The 21852-nt window shown below is 41.4% G+C and overlaps 1 protein-coding gene across 2 annotated transcripts in view; it reads right to left on the bottom strand.

Moving 5' to 3' along the window:
• Positions 1–21852, bottom strand: part of phc2b (polyhomeotic homolog 2b (Drosophila)) — a 55666-nt gene that overhangs the window by 5145 nt on the left and 28669 nt on the right. Inside the window, exons 8-13 of one of the 2 annotated variants that reach the window (XM_049563741.1) lie at positions 13733–14055; positions 12207–12405; positions 5857–6071; positions 3466–3595; positions 308–413; positions 100–214 (exon numbers count right to left, since the gene is read on the bottom strand). In XM_049563741.1, coding sequence (XP_049419698.1) covers positions 100–214; positions 308–413; positions 3466–3595; positions 5857–6071; positions 12207–12405; positions 13733–14055 — 1088 coding nt within the window. The remainder of the gene's footprint in view (positions 1–99; positions 215–307; positions 414–3465; positions 3596–5856; positions 6072–12206; positions 12406–13732; positions 14056–21852) is intronic. The other variant, XM_049564529.1, reaches the window with a different exon arrangement.

Below are 21852 nucleotides of genomic sequence, written 5' to 3'. Positions count from 1 at the left end.
CAGTGGAAGCAGTATGTGATGGGAGGTAAAGTGTTGATGAAGAAGTTTTACAACGGTGAGCGTGTGTGTGAGTGTTTCTGTGTATGAGTGTGTGTGTACCTGCTTCTTAGCTTCTATACTGGAGAGGCCCTGAGATCTTCTTCGCCAGCGATTCGTTGGTTTACTCCTCTCTGGACGGAACAGGCCTATCCGCTTCGTGCAGCCCACGTTGTACCTGTCCGTAAAACATTCACTGTTAGAGCTTTGCTTTATTCACACAGCTGTTTTTTTAAAAAAAGAAGAAACATCAGCCCAGAAGGTGACTTGCCTCTTTGCACAAACCATGGAGCAGAATCGTTTCGAGCCTTTGAACGTGTAGGCAAAGTCGACCCAGCCGCAGTATTCACAGGTCAGCTTGGGTTCTTGCTCCTTTTCTGTGGGAAGGGAAACAAGGCGGACACTAACATTACTTTTTCTTCTGAAATGAGACGTTCACTCATTGACACATGACATCTGCTCTAACCTAATGACTGCAAGTGACTTACAAAGACATTTAATAATGAGCATATTCAATATGTTTGCATAAACTGAAGCTTTTCAACTTCTCAGTCAAACCTGGTAAATTCGGTTAAAAAAGGGTCATCAACACCAAAAGCAATAACTCCCTTCCCTCCCTAACTCTCCTTCCAGCCTGACATTTCCAGTAAAATTCAAATGTATATGACACCCATATACGAACGCACAATAACACCCAGAGGTGATTTCTCTAGACAGGGTTTGTCTCTCTGTTTATTGTACAACATTGCTGGAATTTCGTTCTCCATTACAATGTAAAAAAAAAAAAAAAAAAAAAGAAAGTTATCGACAATTTTAGGTTTCTGTGTTTAAACCGTGAGTCCTTCAACAGTGCATAAAAGCTGGTCGTCTGTGCCATAGACTGTAAAAATAATGGACGTAGCTACCATGACGTCACCCACTGGTTTGTGGGCTCCTGTTTTGAAGCCTCGAGTTCAACATTTCAGCCGTCGCCATCTTGGCTTTTTGGAGGCAGAAGTGACCATATTTGAGCAAGAGGGTGTTGCTGTGGAGGAGTGAGGGGTGGATCTGACTGAGAGGCCGAGGACACAAAAAACAACCTGCCCTTAAATATGCATTACTTTAAGCCTTAATAAAATGTAAACAGGTGACTTATGTAAACATTCACCACCGTACAATTGTCATAAATGTTGAAATTAGCTATAGTGACCAAAACTGTTTTTTGTATCAGGCTGTAAACATGTTTATTTCTGCTGTAAAGTTGGGCATGTTAACATGGGGGTCTGTGGGGATTGACTGGCTCCCAGAGTCTGCCTCAAGTGGCCATTCATAGAACTGCAGTTTTTGACACTTAGACATTGGCTTCCTTTTTCAGCCCTGAAGGTTGTCACAGGGCTTGAGACTGGAACAACAGTACTGTAATTTTGTACCAGGCTGTAATCATGGTCATTTCTGCTGCATAGCTGGGCACTTTAACATGGGGGTCTAATGGGGATTGACTGGCTTCTGGAGCCAGCCTCAAGCAGCCGTTTAAAGAACTGCAGTTTTTGGCACTTCCATGTTGGCTTCCCTTTCAGCTCTGGTGGTTGCTGCTTGGTCTGTGCACGTCAGTGTCTGCTACAGTTGGCCAGCGTGGTGAAGCAGTCTGGTTTGTTAATACTCGATAAAAATAAAACCAGCAAACAAAACTATTTTTATAAGTCTCTGGAATTTAAAAATACTCCAGTTTTGATGTGTTGACTTGAGAAAACCTTTTTTGAGAGGTGTCTTTTAGGAAGGCACTGATCCAGTCTGGCGCATCACTGTTAGTGTTGATAGTGACCTTATTAGCCCGTTGTTAGAGGGATGAGTGAGACATAAAATAAGATCCAGGAAATCCAGTTGGAGGAACAGATGTCTAATGTTACATGTTGTAGAGGCATGCAGCAAAAACACAACGCTGCGCCCGGAGACGGCGCTCACGTGCATTGTTGTGTATTGCTTGACTACAGCATGCGACACATAGGTGTAGATCAGAAGTGCGGTTCAATGCCAAAAGCAGGCAAAATAAATATATATGCAAAGAGGACAGTGTTGCCAACACTGGCAACACGGCGAATTTGATGAAACACTTGAACGTGCATTGAATAAATTTAGGAGAACGCTGCTCTGTGTTTGACTGCAAGAAGGAGAACAAACTGCAGCCCTCTTCTTTCAGCGTTTAAGTCCACCTCACATGAAAGAGCCAGATCTGACTCCCAGACCCAGCTCTGAGAAAGTTTCCTCCTCCACAGCAGCAGCACACAGTCATCTCCTCACTGGTCGGGTGAACGTGCAGTAAAACGCCCGGCCTCCCAGAGCCCGAGGCTTAACATCAAAACAACTTCAAGACTGCTTTGTGTGAAAAAATGCAGAGGTGCTGAGACATGAAACTAAAGAGTCGACACAGAAAACTTAAGTTCAACCACACTGTGGTAATGAGGTTTTCTGTTATGAAACTACTTTGAGTTTGAAAAAATGCTACGAGGCTGAAAAGTTAAAGATTTGTACCATAATGTGGGATTTTCTTTTTGTTAGAATGGATTTTGTAAAATTGGTATTAGGAAAGTATCTTTCAGGAACTGGGGTCAAAGTCAAGGTGCAAATCAAAAACCTTTGAACAAAACCGAGCCTTGAACACAGCACCTTGTAGGACGACGTCATGTTGCAGCAGAAGTTGAGCAGGTTAACCCTTTTAAATGTCTCCGATCCACATGAAGTACAGTTCTCTGTTTTGCTCAGTTAACTTAATGCGGCACGCTAATGTGCTGCTGTTATTTTGCCACTTCCTGTGTGTGTTCTGACGTGAAGGCAGAAACAAACCTTCACTCTGAAGCTGAACATTTTAATAATGACTTAGCTAACGTTTCAAAGATTTATATATATCATATTGAAACATCTCTCACATCCAGCATCTCCGCTTAAAAAGCATCTTGAGTTATAGAATCACAACTGCAGGAGCTACATTATTTAGCACGTTGGTTTGGGTCTGGGGGGAGAGAAGACGGAGCCATGCATAGGTTAAGTGGTTTGGTGAAGAGATGCAGAGGCATGTAATTACGCTGAGGGCAGCCTTTTCTGTGTTGACACACAGAGGACAGCGAGTGCAGCACCAGCTCATCGTTTATCACAGCAGCTCAGCGCTGTTTGTCAGGTCTGGATCTATTCACAACAGTAACCCCACCGCAGTAACTGTGTGTGTGTGTGTGTGTGTGTGTGTGTGTGTTAACAGTGTGAAGTTGTGTCCGTCATTATGAGGTTGATGTGCTGTAATGCTGCAATTTTATAAACCTACAAAAAACAAAAATAAAATGTTCAAATGCCTCAGAAAAAAGTGGGATCGGTACATCCTGAGTTTGATGAGCACCAGCACAATGCTACACAACCTGCTGTACTTTGTAATACAATAATATTTAATGATTTCTGTCCCACCTGGCTGGTTCATGTCCTCTGGCTCAGAGTCTGTGTTTCCTGCGTTGCTGACGGGGGTTTTGTCGGGGTCTGAGGAGAGCTGATGATCCAGCTTCTTTGGGCTGTCGATGAGAATGGGCAGACGCTCCACCTGTGGCAAGAAGAAAATATTTACAGATCTGTCGAAATGAAATAGTGACAACATGCTCAAGGAATAAGAAACAATAACTGTGATTACTGTGACTGACAGTTAAGTCAGATCGCTTCATGTGAACGACTGCAATACAATAATTCTAACAATAATAACAACAGCAACATGACGGGGGAAACGACGACTTTACATGTAAAGATAGTGTCCTATCTGAATCAGTCGATCTCTTTGATACATTACTGTAGTATTGATAAGATAAAATGAAATGAAGTGATTATACCACACCCCCATTTCTCTATATAAAGACATACGTTTGCCTAGACATGTATCATGGAGGAAACGGTGATTCTACACAGGGAACGTGTTGGCAGTCAGAAACAGCTAGTAAGCTGTTTGTCGCTCTCTTCAAACACTTAATGTCAGTCTCTGAAGACGCGCTCTCTACTGAAGAAACAGCTGCAGTATATTCCAGCAAAGTTAGATATGATATCTTATCAGAAGTGCTTGGAAGTAAATAAGAATCTCTTTATAGAGCCTTTATCTATGTGCAGCTTAATGGCACTAGAAATTAGTGGGAGTGGCATTAAAGGCAGAGTAAGTAAAAACAACTGTTACACTTCAATACGGACATTCTCATATCTCCACTGTAAGCTAAGACTGGGACACTTTTTGTAGTCAAATATTTTGATTATGTGAATGACTGATGAGGATGAACAGGCGTCAGTTTCATAGTTATTTAGGCTAATACACTGGCCAATGCATTCGTAATGTAACCTAATGGTTTTAAATATTGTTGTCTATTAAAACCATTTTAATGAATGCAGCTTTAAAAAGTCGTGTGTTAACATTGTCTAAGACTGCTGGGCCTTTATCATTTGTGTGTACGTGTGATCTGAGGCAGGTCTAAATCTGTTTTTAGAGTACCAACAATTTCAGGTAAATGGTAAATGCAGCTGCGCTTGTATAGCACCCTTCTAGTCATCCGATCACTCAAAGCGCTTTTTACACTTCAAGTCACATTCACCCATTCACACACACATTCATACGCTGGTGGCCAAGGCTACCATACAAGGTGCCACCTGCTACTCACACACTCACACACCGATGGAACAGCCATCGGGAGCAATCTGGGGTTCAGTATCTTGCCCAAAGATACTTTGACACGTAGGCTGGAGGAGCCAGGGATGGAACTGCCGGTCTTCCGATTGGTGGACGACCCACTCTACCTCAGCCATAGCCGCTCAGGTAAGAAATGAATCCCAGATTTGTGCACACGCAGTGTTTGTGGATGAGGCCTACTGTTTTCAAAGTAAGAAATAGGCTTTTAAATGTGCTGAAACAACTGGTCAAATATTAAATTAGTTCATAAGCAGAATTAATCTGTAACAGTTGTGATAATCGAGTCATTAATGAAGCAGATATGCCAAAAAATTCACATATGAAAGACAAGAAATGTGATGAGCTGCTGCTTCTCTTTGCTTTGTATCATCTAAAATGAATGTCTAAAGGGTTCTGTGTGGAGTTTGCATGTTCTCCCCATGTCTGTGTGGGTTTTCTCCAGGTACTCCAGCTTCCTCCCACAGTCCAAAGACATGCAGGTTAACTGGTGACTCTAAATTGTCCGTATGTGTGAATGTGAGTGTGAATGATTGTCTGTCTCTATGTGTCAGCCCTGTGATAGTCTGGCCTGTGCACTCTTTCATGCTGTATATCATAAAGTCTTTGGTGTGTGTGTGTTCAGGCCTGTATGCATGTAAATACACTGCACATTTACACCACATGTCCAGTAGGAGGCAGTGAGCCCAAAGCCTACAATAACAGGCACATGTCATTATGTTGCACCTTAACATAATTAACAAAAGGCTGTTCTGTACCATTTAGCATTTTTAGTGATTATAATAAAGATGTGATGATACACATGTCAACAAGTATACAGATACAGCAAGTAAACAATGTATATTAACAAAGAATGAGGGAGATGACAGATTAAAGGAGGAATTTTTATGCCTTTGAATTAATTGAGAGGCTGCAGCTCATTACACACACACACCTTCATCCATCTGCACTCCTTCAGCTACACTCTCACTAAAATTAATGACTGAATCACACCGGAGCTGCGAGCTGTCAGTAGTAGTAGTAACAGAGGGTTTTGTGTTTGCCTGCTGACAGCTCCCTGCAGGCGAGTACACCAGAGAGCGCGTGCTGGCTCTGGCTTGTTTATCATGTCGCGCTGCTAGCGAAGGCAAGATCGGGCCACTTACACACACTGGGAACGGCTCGGCGCCCTCCTGGATGACAAAGCCTTCGATGACATGTGTGAGGACCTGGGGCTTGACGATGGCCTGGGGCGGTTTGTTCTCCCCGTTCTGCGGCGTGCTGCCCGTCACGGTGGGTGCCTCGCTCTCATTTCCTGAGGTCATGGCTGGAGGTGGGGTCCCAGGTGCAGCACTCGGCCTCTTGGTTGAGCCTCCGTCTGCTGACCGAGACAGAAATACAAACACCGTCCAGTTAATGTTTGAGAGCGTGTTGAGTCTGAATTAAATCAGAGCTGAAAAAAAAAAAAAAAAAAAAAAAAGTTGATAAATAATTTCTGTCATTTCTCAGGCAAACCACAAAACAGCCTCTCGTTGCTCCTTGAATGTGAAGATTTGATGCTTTTTCTTGTCATATGCGATCATAAACTGAATGTTTCTGAGGTTTGGACTGTTACATAACAAGCATTTTGAAAATTTCACATTGGGCTCTGGATAATTACGCCGGGCATTTTCCACCAGTTCGTCACATTTTACAGGAAAGAAAATAACCAGAAATCCTAATTAACTGTCTGATTCAATCTTTAAATCAAAAACATAAAACATTTTGTGATTCCAGCTCATCTGTTGTCTCACACTTGCTTCCCTTACTTGTCATATGAGATCATACACTGAATATCTGGGGATTTTTTTTGACTGCTGTTCACACAAAACATGCATACTGAAAGTGTCACACTGGGATCTGGAGACTTAAACTGGGCATTTTTGACAGTTTTTTAAGGAAAAACCATTAACCAATTATCAAGAAAATACTAAGCAACCGCAGATTAATTGTCTCACTCAATCTTTAAAATCAAAAACATAAAACATTTTCAAATTCCAGCTTGTTATATGTGAACACTTGCTTCCTTTCCGTGTCATATGTGATCATAAACTGAATATTTGGGGATTTTGGACTCCTAAATCGTCTGACTCAATCCTTACATCAACATTACAAAACATTTATTTTATTCCAGCCTAAAAAATGTGAGCACTTGGTTCCTTTCCTTAACATATGTGATAGTAAACTTAATATTTTGGGGTTTTAGACAGTTTGGTGTACAAAATAACACATTTAAAGACACCACTTTTGGCTTCAGGGACATGTAATGTGCATTTTTGAGTATTTTGTGACATTTTATAAGTCAAACTTTTAATCTAGAAACCAATCATTGACAATTTAATTAATGTTTTATTGAATTACAGTACATGATCTTACACTAGCAGTGTAGGAGCAGGGTAAATCCACCTCTGTATGCCCATTATTATTATTTTTACATCATTAAACATCTCATGAAATGTCTTTAAACATCTAAAGGGACAGCATGAAACGGTAAAACTTAAATTAAAAAAATTATTTTGTTATTTTTGCCGAGCCAAGTCACTGTCTGCCTTTAAAGCATCTATGAAGTTACATTATTCATAATTATCACATATAAAACCGCATCCAGTCACACACACCTGCCTGTTGCAGATATAAAAGACTTTTCTAGTCTAAAACTAGCAGAGAAAACATGAGCAGTGACCCACTGACACACAGAGGATCAATAACACAGTCAGTCCGTCCTGCATCTCTCCACCATCACAACAACAACAACAGCTCGTCTCTGCACTAAACCCTCACAAAGCGAAAGTAAACAAGAAGCAGCCGAGCTTCATCATGTTTAAAGTCTCCGGTGTTTAATTCGGTTTCTTACCAACTTCCGCTGTGTTCACGGAGAAAACATGTGCGGGTTAGCTGGTGCTTGTTGTTGTAATGATCCGACACAAACACACCGACCTGCCGCCGCTGCTGCCCGGAGCTGTGATCGCTACAGCGCCGCTACAGAGCCGTTAAAGCAAAGCTCGTGTAACAGGGTCCGCCTCCGTGCTTCCTCCCACAGCAGCTAACGTTAGCATCTGATGCTCTGAGCTCTCTGCAGCTGCTGCTGCTACACGACTACACGGTTCAACCTGAGAGGAGAAGTCTCTAGATTCAGCCTCACACTGCAAATACTTTATTGTAGTCCCAATGACTATATCCAATTAAACTACAACTAATTAAAGCCACAAACTTGAGACAGTAGCGTGTTTGCTGCAGGGCCACAGAGAGGAAATTTAGGGACTGTTCTCTACTTATCAGAGGAGGGGGTGGCTGGGGGTGACTTTGTGTGGGTTTTTATTAAATTATCATACAAAAATACAAATGATTACAAAATAATACATTAAATTATTACTATATTATTATTATTGTACCCTAAGCTGTAGCCTGACGTGCACCTCTCAAACAATGTAACTCCACGTCGCCACGACACAGACCTCCTGTCTGTTTTTGTAAGCTGAAACCATTTCTCTCAGTGGAAAGTGCTTTTATTTCACAGATAAGAAACAATAAATTGTGAAGACAATAAAGCCTCCGCAAATAGCATTTAAGTCTTGTGTGTGATTTTTCCTGCCTTCATATCAGCAGAGGAAATCTCCGCTATTTGCTAGGCTAGTTTATACAATGTAAAATGCCACAGGCTTGTGCTAATAACGTTAGCATGTTGTATTTGTGGGGAAAATGTGTCCAGATAAAGACAAGTGTTTTGTGTGTGAATGCTGCGAGTTTCAGTGAAGCTGATTTGTGTACTTGTGTTTGAAACGGTCTCTATTAAGCCATGTTTAATGTGTGTTTTGAATCAACTGAACTTTACAGCACTTCACAGAAACCTCCGTGGCAGACTAGTGTTTTAGAGGTGTAACTGCAGAGTCACACAGACACACCACCGTACAAGTATAAATCACTCACAATGGTGGCATAGGCTCTGCATAGAGCTGACGCACAAGTGTAAGCTTGTAGACTTTGTTGATTATATTTAGCATTATTAATCTAGATCTGTGTATATTATAGATAAGGTTATAACTTTATTGATCCCCAGGGGGAAACTGACAAATGACCCAGCAGATCAAATATTTAAAGAAGATTAAACATTTAAGTGATGTAGGCCTACATTTTAATTAATGCTGGGTGATAGGGAGAAAATCAAATATCACAATATTTTTAATAATATTTTCAAGTTTAGACTTCTTCCACCTCTGGTGTTCAGACAGAAAAGAGCCCTGCATGAAATAAAAGAATCAACATGCTGCATTTGTGGGCCGTGTGTTGTTTTAGTTAATGGGGAGACGATGAAATATAATTCAGGAAGTCCAGTCTGAGTTACAGATCCATGAAGTCTGGGATGTATTAAGAGAGCTGATCCCTGAGGAACAAGTGATACTGCATCTGGTACTGGAACCCCAAAAGCATTTCCCCATAGACCACTATTATAAGAGACCTCTCAAACTACACTCAAAGTCAATTATCTCTCTTTGTATTATTAACTTTAAACCAAGGGAGTTTTTTTTTGTTTGCAAGGCTTTCACAGAACGTAGAGAAGCACTCTTAATGTGTGTGACATCATCCCAATGTAAAGTAATCATGGTGACAATCATCTTATCTTGATGACTGTAAAGGTTAACAGTAGAAAGAGCCATGCCATTACAATTAATAAGGGGTGCTGTGTTTTTTCTCACAGTGCTAATATTTGTCTGAACGTGACCTAAAATAACCCCAAACACCCAGAAGCTAACACAAAGGACATGACATCAGAGTCCTCAGTGCAGTGGTGAGCTGCAGGCTATATATTCTGTGATGTGTCACCATTGTGCTCTTAATGTAACACCCTCTGCTCTATTTACATACTTCCACTGAGACGCTTGAGAGAGAAGTGACAGTGTGTCTGAATATCTGTTTGCAGAGAGCACGGCTGCAGATGATCTTTGTCACTGGAAACCTTGAACACTCAATAAGCCACTTTAACTGAAAAACAGCTTTTGTTCAATTTTCCTAAGATTAAAAAAAAAGAAAGATGAAACAGCGTCATCAGCCCTGCAGCCAGTGGATTACAAAAATAGTTTCCTGCTCTGGTGGTGAGCATCACACCCAACTCACTGCCCATAAACAGCAATTTGTGGTCTACAGAATGTTTCACTTTACAAGAAACACAGCATTAGCCCCATTTCCAACCGTTTAGGAGAAATGTCACTATAGAAACTAATCTGTGTCAACATTTAGAAAGTACATCAAGATCATTTAACGCTCAGCAAGAAGAGTGAAGCTGCTGCATGATCACACACTGCTGACCGTGAGTCAAATCATTTATCAGGACCGGCTTTATCCCTTTTATCTAAATCACCTGGCTGACAAAATGTGCACATCAGGCGAAAAAATGCAGCGATATGAAAACACGTTTTACTGACTGTGCAACATTTCTGGGATTTTCTTGATACATAAAAGCTTTTTAACTGGATTATATTGTGAAAATATAATCTTAGGGCCATCCCACATTTCATAACAGTTTTCCAAAGTTTAGAAACTTCAGATCTTCCAAGCAATCGCCATAATAGTCTATTACACAAGCTGTGTAATGGACAAAAGCTGTCATCGCTCCCTGAAGAAATAGTGAATCAACTGTCGTGCTATACTTTGACTCACCAGTTCATCAGTCTGGACACCTGTACTATCTTAGGCAATCCAACAGAACAGCTGTGTGATAATCTTTGAGCTTCTTTAGGTTTTGTTGACACTGTGTCACAAAGAAAGTTATATCACGATATTTTTCAGCAATATCTCGATACACAATATATATCTTGGTATCTTTAAATCTCATCAAAAGCGTTTCATTAATGCCAGGACTGGGAGACAAAATCAAACATCACAATATTTCTTGCTAGTGCTTTCTAGTTGTAGGGATGACTACTTTTGTCCCCCAGAAAATATTAAAACGTTAAGATTTTTATTAATAATCATCAATAATGAGGATATAACAACTACGTAGGTTGAGGCAAGTGTTAAAGCAAATAGAAAAGTCTGGTAAGTTGATAAATTTACATCACTTTACTGTAATGCAGCCTGTAAAATGCGGGAAAAAAAACCATTTCTGATACACAATACGAAGATATCCAAAATCAAAGATGATATATAGTCTCATATCTTGATAACGATATATATCTTCATATTGCCCAGCCTTAAACGATGGTGTTGTAATAAGCTGCATTATATCTTTTTTCTGCCTCATGTATGTGAATGGGTGTGAACAAAATATGACCATGACGTCGCCCCTGCACTGTGGGTGCTAAGGCCCGGACACACCAAGCTAACGATCAGCTGTTAGTCATTGTTGGGCTGTTGGTGAGCGTCTGTTGCCGTAGTCAGTGCGTCTCGGGCCTTTGCCCCTTGTTTTCCCCTGTGTACTTTTTTTTTGGTCGATTCAGCATGTTTAATCCGCCATGGCAATGGCAGAGCTTGTCGCTGAATGAAATCACTCTGATTGGCAGTTCAGCTTAGCACGAGAAGAGAAACAGAAGTGAGGAAAGTAAACAATGAGCTAAATTCAAGAGGGAGTGAGACCAAAACAAACTTGTTGCATAAGGTTAGACTGTATTTCTTTAGCCATTGAACTCTGACGCAGAAACAGTTCGTGATGGTTTGAGTTATTGTTTAGTGGCACACGGTAAATATGCTTTGGTCTATCAAAACCGGCTCGTGTTGTCAATGTGCTGACTGGCTTACTATCATCAAAATGGCCTTCTGGTTTCACTTTTTGAAAAAGGAATACCACCATCTGCTGGTATGGAAAGTTATTTCCTCTCATGCAGGCGCAGAACGTACATGCTGGCTGGCCATCAGTTGAGTCTTTACAATGTGTTCCTGTTTCACTTTTTGGGCGAGACGTGGCGACGTGAGGCAACACAACAGTCAGCTTTCATTGCTGCTAGTTCTTTGATGTCAGTTTGGTGTGTCTGGGCCTTCACACAGGAAACAGTGTGTGTCAAATTATTTCCAATGTAAGTTACACACAACAAAACAAAGTGTTCATTATGAGTCTGGTTATATTACTGCTGTTGTGATGTTTTTGTTGTGGGTTTAAATGTTTGTGCATAACATGGCAGAGCTGAGGGAATAGTGGTTATCAGGTGAGCTTTTTGGCCGCAGCTCAGGGAAATCAACAACAAACTAAGCAATAAGAGACAGAGAGTAGTGAGACTAAATGTGCTGCAGACACAACATGTTCTGAATTACAAGTAAAAATCAGCATCGATTTTCCTTCCCTCCGCTGAAGGTCTCCAAGAGTTGGCCAATACCAGCAGGGCAGAGCAGAAATAATGGTTCAATTTCTCTGACAAGGAGAAAACTTTTAGTTTAACTGCTACTTCTTGTCCCAGTGGCTAATTGGTTACAAAGTTTATCTACCAAAATGTTGGAGTACTCTACAAAGTGTAATTTAGCAGCTTAGGAAGTCATGCTGAGTCATTACCTTGTGGCTGAACAGATGGCGTGGCTGGGTCGACCTTGGGCTGCTCTACGGGCTTGCTGGGTTGTGATGGCGAAGGTGCAGGTTGCTGCTGTTGCTGCTGCTGTTGTGGCTGCTGTTGCTGGGTGGCGGGGGCTGGACATGTCTCTCTGACCACCAGTGAGGTTGGCTTATCTTTGCTATCCTGAACCAGACGAGAGGCCTACGATGTGTATCAGGAAGAGGGGAAACATGAGAAAGTAACGTCTGAGACAGTGGCGAAGAGACAGATCAGGGACTGTTGGTACCTTTAATGTCAGTGACTCAAAAAGTGAAAACCATTAGGCTTGGAAAATATCACAGCAGTGGGAAAATATTACACCAGGAATCCCAAACTCAGAAGATTCCTGTTTTTTTCAACATGTAAGTCTTGGAGTAGACATTGATTTGGTGGGTGTTGTTGGACCAGTAGTTTTTCTTTGCTGGTTACCACTTTAAAAAAACATCAAGAATGTTGGCGACACAAAAGGTCAGGATGTCAAGCAGGACAGAAAGTCGTGCCCCATTATAAACAAATGGAGGACAAAAAAATGAATCATAAAAATAAGCAGTTCTGGAAACACACGATGGATGATATGCTACTGTGAAAAAGAGATACTCTCCTATACCGTCCTCTAGATATACAAGACATGTTACAAGTTCAGAAAATTGACTTTTTGTCAGTGTTTCTATTAAATTTTCCTCACATATCCAAATAAAGTAAATCATTTCCAACAAGACAATGAGTCTATGGCCTCACCAGCGGCACTGTGAAGCTGTGCTCTGAGCTGAATGCTAACATTAGCATGCTATCATGCTCACAATGACACACCAAGTCGATGGTCAGGCTGTCGGTGAGCATCTGTTGCCCTAATTTTTGTGGTGTGTCCCGCAATGTTGGCACTAGCTGGCCCTTGTCAGCTCTTTTTCAGCCAATTCAGCATGTTGAGTCAATGTCAGAGAGCGGCCATTCAAATAATTGCAGATTTGGCTTAATTTTTCAGCCCTGGAGGTGGCTGCTTGGCTTGAAAGTGTGTAGCAAATTTCACAGTTGTAGAGATATTTCACTGTGGACTGAATGGGGGGACCAACCGACAGCCAAACATTGCCATCCCTGGCGCTGCGCTGCTGCCTTGGCTAAGAACAAATTATTTCCCAATTGCCAGTGTTTTCTGTAAAGACTGGAACAACAGTGCTGCACCATTACATAATTTTAGCATCAATAGTATACATCAGAAACACTGGGACATGGGGATTCTGGGGAACCTGCCCTGTTAGTAACAGTACCTGCCAAAACATGGTCCAGTGTGTCTAAACTAAACTAAATTTATATAAGAAAAGAAGCAAGTCCCTGACCTGCCTTTACACCAACATGTATCTATGAATCTAACCTGATCACTGATACTGGCAACTACTGATTTAATAAAAACAACAACAACAAAATATATTTTTCAAGTTGCTCAAAACCTCTTTTGTTTGAGACCTTGGCGTGTGCGTGTAAGTGTCCTCACCGTTGGCTGTATCTGTAGGTTGATGGCAGTGAGCTGGACGGGCTGAGCTTTGGCATGGTTGAGGGAGGAGTGGAGGGCGTGGGGGCTGATGGTGGAGTGGAAGATGGTGGCCTGCTGGCTGGGCGTGGAGGGCTGGTGTGGAGCAGGTTTGGGCAGGACGGGGACAGGGTGCTGTGATGGCTGAATGGAGGCTGTCTGCAGCAGCTGGCCTGCTGTCCTCTGGGAAGCTTGACTCTGATGGACCACAAACTGCTGCTGCTGCTGCTGCTGCTGCTGCTGCTTGTGCTGCTGAACCAGGGAGTGGGGCTGGATCTGCGTGTACGCTGGAACGAGAATAAAACCAATATTTATTATTAGATTCAGGGAATTTACAAAACACAGACAGACACTTCTGTTGTGTCTCACATGCCATATGTACTGTAGGGATCCACTGATTATCAGTCTGGCCAATTATGGGCTACAATATTTGGCATTTTTCTGATTATTAGATTTATGATTCTTTTCATCTGACGGCCGATACCATACATTAATTAAAAATGCATTTCTTTGGCTCTGGTGCCGCCACCTGCCTCTGTCTGCAGGCATGTTATATAAGTAACATCATTAGTGGGGCGGTACTTTGTAGGATATACAAAGTGGTGAATGAGGATATGTTGCACCACTCAAGCTGCAAGTAGGTATAGCTGCAGCTGGAGCAGCTATGTGACCAACCCATTAGCTACATGACTCGCCAACCAGTGCACAATCAGCCCCCTTTGCCTATTGCCAAGGAGGTGGAAGCCAAAATGAAAATGCTAAGTTAGCTATTAGCTAGCCATGAAGTATTAGCTGAAAAAAGAGAGGTGGTTAAGGTTAGGGTAAGGGTTACATTTTGTTACTTATAAGCTGAATCTTGTCTTCATGTATAATGTAATATACAGTGGATTATTGCTATGTTTGGCCTCATATTCATTTACGACAGTGTAGCATTGTAGCAGGGTTCAGATAACCATCGCGATAGTGGGTTTGTCTTGTTCTAGTTGTGCTGGCCACAAATGTGTCTGCAGCTATACACACGTCCTCTGCTGTCTTGCTCAATGTCCCGTCCACAGCAGTATCTGATTGCTTACATGTTACAAGTAATTACCTATCAACACTGAGGGCTGCCGTGCCACTGACAGAGAAAAAACACAGACTGGAGCTACTCCGATTAGCGAGCAAAGTTGGTTGTAGAATGTAAGGCAGCAGATATTACTGAAATTGAACATCACAATATGATGAAGTTGCAGAAGACACCAATTGTTTCTGGTGATAACATTCTCCCGTCAGTCTACTAGTAGTTACTGGATGAAACTTGGGTATAAGGACGAGAACTGCAAGGACCTGTCACATTAGTCACTGTGTGCCAGCCACTAGGCTAGTTTATGCAATGTAAAATGTCACAGGCTTATGCTAATAACATTAGCACGTTGTATTTCTGGAGAAAACGAATCTAGCAGAAGACAACAGTTTTGTCTGTGAGTTATAATGGAGCCTAAATGCACTTTTATTGAATCTTGTCACTATTAAGCCATGTTTTATGTGTGATTCAGGTGGATCAATCAAACATAACTGCACTTCACAGAACCTCAACACAGTGGCACAGAAACCCCACCACAAAAAAATCTTTTTGGAGGTGAAAATGCAGAGTGACATATCAACACCAGGGAAGACAGGCTGCAACACATGCAAATAAGGTGGAAGAGCAATGTTCTCTTTTGCACCATTTAGTTAAACATAGAAAGCTTAAGGACACTTAAAGTTTTGTTCTGGGGTTTTTGAGAGTTTTTGTTTAAAACTTTTGACAAATTTTGATTTTCATTTTTACTGCAAATGTTTATCACTTCAAGTATCAGTTATTGTTCTCCTTGAGTACTCATAATCATAACAGTATTGTGCCCTGAAAGAGTCCTTTAATTATGTTTCCTATCCATACTGGCCATAAAGCAATTAAAAAATACCTATTATCTGATCTCAATTTTTGGGCTAACTTCAATAATCAACAAATAATTACTGCAGAATTTCTGCAGACATAGTGGTAATCAGAATCCTTTAAGCCATTTAATGAAGCCAAAGTGTAAAACATTCTGTAGTTCCAGCTTCTCAAATGTGAATATTTATTGCTTTTGTCTGTTTTATGTGACTATGAGTTAAATAATTTTGGCTTTTGGATTGTGGATCGGACACAATAAGCACTTGGACGTCACTTCTAGCTTTTTTCTCCCTATTAGGGGAGTAATCATTTCAGGCCCAATGTTCAACAAAGATTACATAATACACACTGCATGCTAAAGTCTTATCACACATTATTCTCTTCTATAAGGTAATATATTACCTTATAGAAGGTATAATATTTATTTCTTGCGTGCTCACACTCAGTGTATATCAGGAGCACTGAAAAATGTAGACGTCTGCACAAAAGAGCTTGTTTTGTAGCTTTGCCTTCACCTGTGTGCCCCCTGTTGACAGGGTGTAATATTAAGAGCTCGCTGAAAGGTGCACTGAGAGGCCCTCTGCTGCGGTTTTCGTCTGACCATTACTCACAAATCGTTTCAAAATGGCCTGTCACCACCTGTCTGCGCTGCTGTGGGTAAAAAGACATCCCGAGCTCATAACTTGCCCGAGACACAGCACATCAATCTTGTATTGTGGGAGCATGTCTGAGTAAGAGAGAGGTTCAGCGGAAGTAGCCTAAGGCCAGTCTAATATTAGAAATGCCTAGAAACGAACATGCAGAGCCAGCTGTCCATGACACTCTTTACAGGGTTAATGTTGAGTCAGCAGGTCCGAGCCTCTCTGCTGCCTCCTTGATCTTTAACAACCCTACCAGGAAATACTAAAAACTAACTGACACATTGTTATAACTGAAACCCAAACATGAAATGACTCCTGCAGCACAGCACTACACAGTAGCTCCTGCTATATGAGCCGTGTGAACATGGAGGTGTGTTTGGCGATGGTAATAAACCCCCTAATAAATCCAAGCATGGAAAACTGCCAAGTACATCAGCGTTTGACTCAAATCCCCCTCGCCCCCGCCCTCCCCCTCCCCCTGTTCTTTTCATGATGTTTTGTGTGGGATAGGCTCCATCTGGTTTCAAAGTTTCCCTGTGAGGCACTAACCGCAGTCTGTGCCCTGCTGCGGAATATATAGATGTTTCTATCCAGCAGAGTTTGCATGTCATTAGTCTCTTTAATGCTACAGGAGCTGCTAAAAGTGTTTTCTTTTTCACATGGTGAGACTCAGTGGAACCCACCAACAGAAAATTTGGTTATCTGTGGTGTACAGGGATATTTTACAATGTTAAGAGCAGGAGGGATATGAGCCTGGGATGACTGGAGACATCCAGCAGCATTAGATGGTTCTAGGGCTGCAGCTTTTAATGTCAATTAATGGATTAGTTGTTTGGTCTTAAAAAGTCAGGGAAAGGTCAAAAATGTTGATCAATGTTTCCCAAAGATATAGATGACGTAATTAAATGTCTTGTTTTGTCCTCAACCCAAATATATTCACTTAACTGTCATAGAGAAGTAAAAAAAAAACAGGACAATTCACATTTTTAGACTTTTTTTCCTTTATAAAATTGCCCAGGTTCAAGCCTAAACTTAATAGCGTTGGTTTTGGACTATTAAATCTATCGATATCATCAAAGTAGGGGATAATCAACATCACTAAGATTCTTCCTCTGGGCACTATGAATGTTTGTTAAATTAATCCAATAGTTGTTGAGATATTTCTGTCTGGATCAAGCCAACAGTGAAGTGCCCAACAAAGGCAGTTCCCCTCATGGCCACTTGAGGCTTGCTCCAAGAGCGAGTCAATCTGCCACTTGCTCTTTCTTGCTCCAGCCTCTCGCCCAAATATGGTCGCTTCTGGCTCCAAAAACCAAGATGGCAATGGACGCAATGCTAAACTGAAAGCTTCAAAACAGAGTCCGCAAACCAATGGTTGACGTCACCGTAGCCATGTCCACTATTTTTATAGTCTATGGTCTGGAACAAAGTGGTGGACTGATCAATTGACCAAGAGATCAACAGTAAACTGATGACTCCTTGCTGGGCTTCAGTAAATTCAGACGTTACCCAAATACTTCAGGGATAAGGGCAATTATTACTTGTCGATTAGCTGCTAGCTGAGCTGGCGGCTAACAGCTAATGTTGCTAACTTCATAAACAGTGCTAAACAGCAGCAGCGGTGCTGACAGAGTTAACAGTGTTAACCAGGGGGAACAGGAAGGTGGATGAAACTCTGTTATGAGCACAATGCAACACAGCGGCGATAAACTAGCCAGTGGGATACACACATGCACACGCAGCCAGACCAGCCTACAGCCTGTGACAACAAACAGAGGCTCAGATTACAACACACACTGAGGTAGCGTGACTTCATTCTCTGCTCAGGACGCCATTACTCCATTGTATCCTTACGTAGCAAACAGAGGTCAGCTGCTGTGTTACTGTTCTGAATGACAGATACAGAACCTTTAAGTAGTTCCTTACTGTTCTGTAACACACTGACTTTTTGTGTTTCTTTCCTTCTCACGACCTGCCTCCTGGACGTTTGGGGACAAATTAATGGGACAATAAAAACCATGTGACTGTGGCACTACTCAAGGACAACAGGGCATGTGGAAGAACTCAGACGTCCACAGGATCTGCACTCTTATTCTGTGACTGAAAACGTGTTTTTGTGCTCTGAGTTACTCACATTAGACTCAAGATACAACATTATGACCTCTTTCTTGGTGGATTTTAATGATTATGCTGATGTAAATATGACCATCAAATAAATAAAATATATACATATATGTAACTGTCACATGTGAGTAAAATAGCATCAGTAATAGTTTCTATAATCTAACTGTAGCACCTTTAATCAAATCTCACAGAGTCATAAGGTAGCAAGAGATTTCCAGCTCCAGTCTGAGTGAAGGAGGGGGATTTCTGAATCAGTGCACACCGGATATGACCGGCCCTCCCTGTGAATCCTGACACTTTCTCAAGACTCTAATGAGGAACAGGGAGAGAAGACTTGGAAGAAGAGGAAGTTGGGGGAATTCATTTAAACGCTATTCTGCCTCAAGGTCTCAGGATTAAGGACTGGAATGACTCAGCCGCCCCCTCCACCCACACACATACTGTTTATACACACATGCAATCATACAATATTCAGTATGTGGCAGGGGTTTCCACGCTCCTTTAGTTATAGTGCGTAGACCTTTTACTTTATCTCTGCATTGTTGCACAATGTCCAGCGGTTGAGGACAGTATACGTTCCTGATGGGTTTGTCGCACCAGGCCCTGGAAAATCCCTGAGTTTCCACATTCTCACTGGCTGCCGCTTTGGCTTACATTCATGAAACACATTCCAACCTAAAACAACAGAGCAACAGCGGGCCTTACGCCATCTTTCCTCACTTTAATACAACTCAAAATCTGGTTTGCAGATCCTTCATCAAGTGGGCACCGAGAGAACACTAGCTAAATTAATCCTATTCCTGATTTGCTTTGAAACAATCTGCCTTTCAAGGAGAAAACCACATCACACACCTCAGTATTTTAGCAGTTGTACACTCTACAGTGAGGCTTAATTTTCTGATAAACAAAAAAGAGCTAACTATGGTGGCCAAAATGAACACGAGAATGGCCCTATCTAGAGCCAGTTTTGGGTTTGTCTGTTCTGGGCTACTGTGGAAACATGGCCGAGATCACACAGACGAGGACCTGCTCCCTATGTAGAAACAAATGGCTCATTCTATGGTAACAAAAACACAACAATTCATACGTTCAGGTTCATATACACTAAAGAAAACATACTTGTTATATAAAATCTTATTTATGCCAATACAGCCTCCAAAATCCTACAAACTGGACCTTTAAAGTCCCAGTAAACGGAAGTTAGAGCGTCGTTAGCTTCTCTGCTGTGACGTATTTCCCAGTGAAACAGAGCATTTGAGCAGTTTACAGGTAAAAGATGGATTTAAATCAAATCCTTCGCATTTGATTGGACTGCTAAAAAATGGGATGGCTTATGCCTGGTACACACTACTAGACACTTTGTCAGATTAGGGGATTGTGGAGTCATAAAATCGTGCCGTGACTTGGCCGACAGACTACACGATGGTGCACACCAATCATCCCCGGTCGTCGTTCACGACGTGTGTGATGGCATCGAGTTATTCTTGTCCTATTTTTTATAATTCCTACTATTATTTCAGTCACTGTGTCTGTTCATGCGCCAGCCGAAATGTTATTATAGTAACATAACAAGAGCAACTAGATGGCAGGAGCTACATTTGAAGTACGGTACGAAAACATACAAGTCACTAAATCCTCCACAACAAGTTCCTGCAAATGTTTCACAATAAAAGCCTTTCTAGAAAATGAAGGGACTTTCTGCTGGAACGTCATGAGGCGTCCCAGACATGGCATCTGTTGTCGTCTACTATGTACAAGACTCATTGTTGTTCATGATCCGGGCCGACACAGCATGACACTGTGTTGGGATATAATCAGGCTGATATCATGTAGTGTGTACCCAACATATTATTTTTTATATATGCTAATACATCCTCCCAAATCCTACACACTGAAACCAGTGAAACAGAACTTAGAGCATCGTTAGCTTCTGCGCTGTGACACATTTCCTAGTGAAATACAGCATGTGAGCGGGATTGGACTGCTAGAAAATGGGCTGGCTTAGAGTTCAGTGCGATACGGAGCTAGAGCAGAACATATTGTTGGCTCCATACAAACCTCCCTCGCCATTAGATCAGGAGGAGGATGAAGGAGACATAAATAAATTAGACCTCCGCCACATTGTTTTGAAAATGAAAACAAAGGTTTAGCTCAATGATATCCAAACAAACCTATCTCTTTTCATATTGCTACTACAACCCACAAATAGTGAAGTGTGATATTAAATGACCGGTGTGGCTAGCTTAATTCTCATTAGACTGGATGATATTTTGTTAACACCCTTGAGTGCAGGATGAGTCATCAAACATTTACCTGGTTGTACAGAAAGACAAAAGACATTTATTTTGATGTAAAAATAACTGATACTGATTCTTTTGACATATGTTTGGTATATAATAAAAGATAAATGATCAATTAACACAGAGACACATGATTTAAACTGGGAAAATGTATTTTTCATTACACTGGGTCTTTTAGTTTTGCATTAAGTTGAAGGGTTTCCATTTTTTCTTGCCTTTCCAGGTTTTTTTTGTAATAATATGCAAGTGAAACTGGCAACTGACACTGTTGCTAGCAGCTACATAAATATGCCAAAACAGACTTGAGTGTGCAGATCTGGTCTTTTCATCTGTGAGCACGGTGCTTTTGGGGGTTCCCTGCTGTGGTTTTCATAGTAAGGTGCTTGCTTTTGAGTGCCAAGAGGAGGTGATGACAAACGCTTACTGCAACGAGCCAGACGCAACATTTGTTTCCAGTCCAAGTCCTATTCAGGGGAATGTCTGTTATGTTCACGGTAACAGAGGCACTGCTCTGAAATCATCTGCCATTGTTTGAAAAGCAAGAGGAAAAACTGATGACCAAAAATAGCAGACACGATTAATCACACCTCTCCAATTTTTGTGGAGTCAAGTTCAGCACTGATGAAGGGAAAGATGTGTTTGATTTAAGGTAGAATTTCAAGAATAACATTACGGTTAGTGATACGGTTGCAGCGATTTGCTTTTTTATTGAGTCTCTTTATCCTTTATTGGCATGTCATCTGTCAGACTTGTTTCCCAAGTTTTATCTTGCCTTCAAGTCATGTCAGAAACATCAGATCAGCAAAATAATGAGTGGTAATGTGTTTAATGTGATTTAGAAAGTGAGATTCAAGAGAACTTTGTCATTATCCAGACTATTTATGCTAGAAATGCAGGTTTACTCCACAATAAATGTAGTCTGACTCACTGGATGTAGACATTGGCTGGCTATTTAAGGCTGTCTGTGTGTTGCTGTTTCCAAAATCCCCTTCGCAAAAGGGAACAACATCAACCTCAAACTTAGCAACCTACACACTGAAAAGAGCAAGTTTTGATGAAACTTTTGATTGTTCAACAAGACATGCCTGCTTTGTTCTTTCTGTG

Source organism: Epinephelus fuscoguttatus, linkage group LG1 (genome assembly GCF_011397635.1).
Source record: "Epinephelus fuscoguttatus linkage group LG1, E.fuscoguttatus.final_Chr_v1".
In the NCBI taxonomy this organism is placed as follows: Eukaryota; Metazoa; Chordata; class Actinopteri; order Perciformes; family Serranidae; genus Epinephelus; species Epinephelus fuscoguttatus.
This window is presented reverse-complemented; position numbering and strand designations above follow the sequence as displayed.